At 40.2% G+C, this 5,245-nt stretch overlaps 1 gene segment (V, D, J or C); it reads right to left on the bottom strand.

Annotated features, from left to right (window-relative positions):
- Positions 1 to 1,423: 1,423 nt before the first annotated feature.
- Positions 1,424 to 2,129, bottom strand: LOC122114122. The segment is given in 2 exon segments: positions 1,424 to 1,756; positions 2,064 to 2,129. Coding segments are annotated over 2 exon segments (381 nt in total).
- Positions 2,130 to 5,245: the final 3,116 nt, after the last annotated feature.

The following is a 5,245-nucleotide window of genomic DNA, read 5'->3' as shown; positions in this document are numbered from 1 at the left end:
GGGGAAGGGGAGAGGAAAGGGATGGGGGAAGGGGAGCAGAAGGCAAAGGGGCACAGGGAGAGGGAGGGGAAGAGATGGCCTTGCCTTTTGTCAGAAAGTCCCTGAAGATGCCACTGTACTCTGGACCAACGTGCGACTCCCTGGCTCCCTGGTGCCCCCAGGATGTCCGTGGGCTCCCGCAACACAGCACTCCAGCCACTGCCAGGCCGCCCTGCATTCTCCTAGCACCCATTTCCCAGACTTCTACCCCTTCTCCGCACCAGCCTCAAGGGAACACTCATTCAAGGACAGTGGCGCACAGTGGTACAGACAGACTGTGGCAAATCCGCTGTTGCAAAGCATTCAAGGACAAAAAACCAGCAGAGGGCGAGTCCTGGCGAGAGCTGTACCTGCGGCTTCGCCAAGAGCAGCGTGTGCAAGCAGCGAGCGCCTGCACAAGCCAAGAAGAGCCAAGGCCAACGGGAGCAAAGCTCTTAAACCAACCTCCAGAAAAGCCTCCTGGCCCTGGTAAAAGCTCCCGGGCCAGGACTGTGTTGGAAGGATGCTCAAGGGCCCTTCTCACTGCTTCTGAGGGACTGGGATAATGAGGAGAGTCAGCAGAGTCCTAAGAACAGAGTCTTAAACCACTGGAGTCTGTTCTTAGAACATCCAGGAGCACTGCATAAATGCATGAATGCAAAAGCTATTTGTCTATTGTGTATATGTAGTAAATTAGGTATTAATTTAATTGATTGGTAAACTAATATTTAATTGTATAACATATCATTTTAAATTCTGAAACTGAGAAGGAAATCTAGGGAATAATGGACAGTCACTGGGCTGGCCTTTGCTCACTCTTAGACTGGGCATGATGAAGCTTAGGACACAGTCTGTGCCCTTGAGCACAAGCAGTGACCTCCTCACTGCAGAGGACTCTGGTGACCTGCTAGGGACAGCACTGATCCTGCAGCCCTCTTTCATCTCCCACAACTGGACATGCTGTGTGCACATGTTCTCTTAAGGGCTGGAAGTCACAATATAGCTTAGGCTAATACTGAGCTGGTAAGTCCCACCAGCACAGCCAAAGATGAGATTTATTTGAAAAGCACTAATTTCTAATATTAACTATGCAATTTGTAGTGTTCAAATACAGTGGACAAATGATAGAGAAGAAAATGGAATCAGAATGAGTATTTATTAAACGATATGATGCATTATCATACCATCAGCCAAAGGAGCCATATGGCTGCCTGTGCAATTCCATGGCTTTTGCTGCAATATCCCTAAAGGGTATCAGTAATGCTTGCCTCAGAGAGCACAACAGTGACTTACTATCCTGACTTCTCTAGTTTCTTGCTCTCATATTCACTCAGAAAAGCTGTTGTGCAACTCCCAGAAAAGGCTACACGTGACAGTTCTGCTGCACCAGTCAGTGTGGTTTTTGTTCAGGGCTGTATCACTGTGGGAGGAACATGTGTGTGTTGAAAGCAGTAATAAACACCAACATCCTCAGCCTCCACCCTGCTGATTTTCAATGTGAAATCTGTGCCTGGCCCACTGCCACTGAATCTGTCTGGGACCCCAGAACATCGGTTGGAAACCAAATAGATTAGGGATTGTGGAGACTGGCCTGGCTTCTGTAGGAACCAGTACAAATAGGTGTTTTCATCATTGTATAAGAGACTCTGACTGGACCTACAGGAGATGGAGACTGGCTCTCCCAGGGTGACAGGCAGAGAGAGTGGAGTCTGAGTCAATATAGCATCTCCACTGGATCCTAAAATAATTAGAAAAGTGGACAGGGTTAATTACAGGCATCATGAGACATTTTCACAATTATCTTATTGCAGGCTATAATTTTTTTTATTTTTGTTTCATCCAACAAAATGTTCATTAAATACATGATGATATCACATACACACACACATCAGAATTTGTAAAACAGCATGATTCTTTGCTCCTTCTGGAATCTTCCTCACTCTCAAAGACACATATGACACGTTTTGCACGAGTGGACATAACACACATGGGGAGCAGAGCTCAGCCCTTCCCCATCTCCTTCCTCAGCTCTAGTGTGTTCTTACCTGATACCCAGAGCAAGAGCAGCCCCAGGAGCTGAACAGGGCACCTCATTTTGAGAGTAAGCAGTGCTGGTCAGTCCAACCAAGCTTAGATATGAGCTTTTATGTTGTACTTGCAAGGAGCTCCTCCCTAGGGAGCAATATGCAAATGTCCTGGTTGTGCAATGGTGACAGACAAACTGTCAGGTGAGATGGAAACAGACACCGGCAGGGTGGGGCCTCTCCTGTGAGCAAATGACATTAACTGTTACCAAGTAAAGCAAGAGAAATCTAATGTGTGTTCCCTAGAAAGGGAATGCCTTCATGATTCCTCCTGCTCTTGTCTGCTGCTTAATTCTTCAACCCTTTCTGGTATGCTTTACAGTTTTCTTGATAAGGATGCATTTCCATAAATATTGAGTCATTCTTATTTATTTTCTAGATATTTGTTTAAAAGTTTAGGTCTGGTCATTTTATTTTGCTTAGTATAAATTATATGTAATGTAGAGAGCAAAAATAAGAAATGGAAAATGTTTAGCACAGATATACAATTCAGACAAACCATGGAATTCAGTATCAAGTTACTCAAAGGCCCCTCCTCCAGTCCATAACAGAGGCTGTAATATACCTAGGTGACAGTCCCAGCATGTGGCATTATAGTTTGTTTCCTAGACTTAACCATCACATGTGTTGAAGAGAGAACTTTTATTTGGTTTCAGCTTCTTGTTTCTGAAATCCTTTTGAGGTCTTCTCCCCTCATAGGTTCTGCACACTTCCTATCACTTCCATGGTTCTAAAAGGCTTCTAGTTCTGCCAGAATATGTCTGCAGATACCAATTTCCCTTCATTTGCAGTTAGAAAAACAATGTTTTTTTTTTTGCCTTCAATTTTAAGGTATGGGGTCATGAATACAGTATTCTTGGTTGGCTTTTCTTTTCTATTGATTGTGACATATGCCATTCTACTATATTCGAACCTCAAATGTTAATGATAAAATTAATCCAGGACTTTATTGAATTTTCCTATGCAAATAGGCATAATTTTCTTCAAGATTCTCTTTTCCTGGATAACAGCTTTTTATATGTGTTTACCTGATTGTGATTCAATAGAATTCTTTAATGCAAAAATAAATCTCATTTTAAGAGTTATTTTTCAAATATTTTCAGCTTATTTTTATCTTTTGCTTTATAGATTTTTATACACAGTCTTACCATAGTAATCACTAAATTAACCGATAATTCTGAGGAATTATCTGTTCAATTTTCATTGATTTTTTACTAAAGAACTTATATGGTTATATATTCACTGATTCTTCTGCCATAATCAAGTGCTAACATATCTATTTAGTGCATTGTTCTGTTGGGTTCTAGAATTCCCAAACCTGATTTTTACAGCAATGTAAATTTTTGCCTTACTTCTCCTCTACCTGTCCTTTCCCTCCTCTGTATTCTTCCTAGGCATTTTGTATTACTGGAAAATTTGTATATTTAAAAATTCAAACTTGCATTTGTTTCCCCTTTCTCTCTCACATGCCCATGATGGGGAAAACAAGTTTAACATACTTTCAACCCAAACAGGCAGTCACCTCTCATCTCTCCAACCCAGGAAGTTATTAAATCTCTGTCAGACAAACACAGAACTAAAGAGATGTGACAACAGTAAACCAAGAGATAAGAACCAATTGTGCTACCATTTAGTCTTGGGATGGACATCTTTCATGTAGCCTGGAGCAGACCCCTTGAGCAGCCTCTTAAAACTGGGACCTATTCTCCGATTAGTAGGATAATAGAGCTTTGATTTCAAATCTTCACTATTCTTCTCATTTGACAAGTGACAAATAATAAGCCTTATTTTCTTTTTCCTCAACACACTGCTGCCATTTTTTTGTGAATTAGCTTTGTGAATTCAGGGGACCAAACTTTGGAAACACAACAAAATAGAAACTCTTTGAGAGAAAGAAATAACTTAACAAAAAGATGAGTGATAGTGTAAACCACCAAAATCATTTTGATACATAAGCAAACATTCCAAACACATGAGCAATCCTTGGGAAAATGTGTCCTTTCTTGTGGTTAAGTGGGAAGAAGCAACCTGAAAACTTCCTTCCTCATTGTAACAGCATTGGAAGGACACAATATAGATTAGATATCCATCATCTATGGATGTCATTCGTTATCTAGACATAACATTCTTGAATGTTTTTATTCTGAATAATCTAGGACTACGGCTGAATGAGTTAGTGAGATGTAGTCTTCAGTTAGATGTTAGTTACTCTGAAATGGAACTCCACCACCATTCCTGGAAATCCTCGATGCCAATGCTCCCTAGGTTTCACTGGAGAGACTTCAATGTCACTTGAATTGGGGCTCTAGAGATTCAGTTAGTCTTTATTGTGCTAGATTTTCTGTTTACTCTTTGTTTATGAGGCATGATAAAAACAATCATCCTAAATTTTGAAAGCTGGAAGAAGGGGAAGGGAGAGCTAAGGGAAGTTAATCACTTAAAAGTAAAAGGCCCAAAGAATGAAAGTTTGACAAAAGCTTTCTGAAAGTTAATTGAAATACTAAAACTTGAGTAGCCACTCACACATAAATTAGAAATCTTTAGTAACAATGAATTTATAGACTGCTAAGCCCAATCATTCCCTAAACACCAAATACATTGTTTACAAACAGCCACACTTGACCGCTGTATGTACAATCTAACTTGTCTCATTTCTAGCTAATATAGAATTACTGCAAGAACTTTTCGTGAAGGCTGACAAAAATGCTCTTGGTGTTTAGATCCAGAGAAAAATGGTCCTACTTCTATTCAGTATTTTCACTGATGGATGTAGGAACTTATCCTAGGACATGATGTTTTTCTTTTGTTATGTGTCATGACTCAATAAACCATTTGATTTCACAGAGACTAAAGTTTTCACAGAGACAAAAGCTTTAAAGCTTTAACAGGCAGTATCTCTTTTTCTGGCTAATGTCTTCCCTGGTCATTGTTGGGATGTATTGGGTAGAAAGAAATGATAGTCAAAGAGGAAAGTTTGTCTTCAAATTCTCATTTCCAGTTGGATCTCATCTTCTTCAATTGTTAATTTCCTGGGATCTGGGAAACACCTGCTTCACGATCATAGAGGAAGGAGATGCCCTGTTATCTTCCCTAAACCATTGATTTCCTAAATCATGTACTTTCATGATCTTATTTGAATAAAA

The sequence above is a fragment of the Dipodomys spectabilis genome, unplaced genomic scaffold (genome assembly GCF_019054845.1).
Source record: "Dipodomys spectabilis isolate Male_0828 unplaced genomic scaffold, ASM1905484v1 ptg000106l, whole genome shotgun sequence".
Taxonomy (NCBI): domain Eukaryota; kingdom Metazoa; phylum Chordata; class Mammalia; order Rodentia; family Heteromyidae; genus Dipodomys; species Dipodomys spectabilis.
The sequence above is the reverse complement of the archived record's forward strand: the minus strand, read 5'-3'. Positions and strand labels throughout refer to the sequence as shown.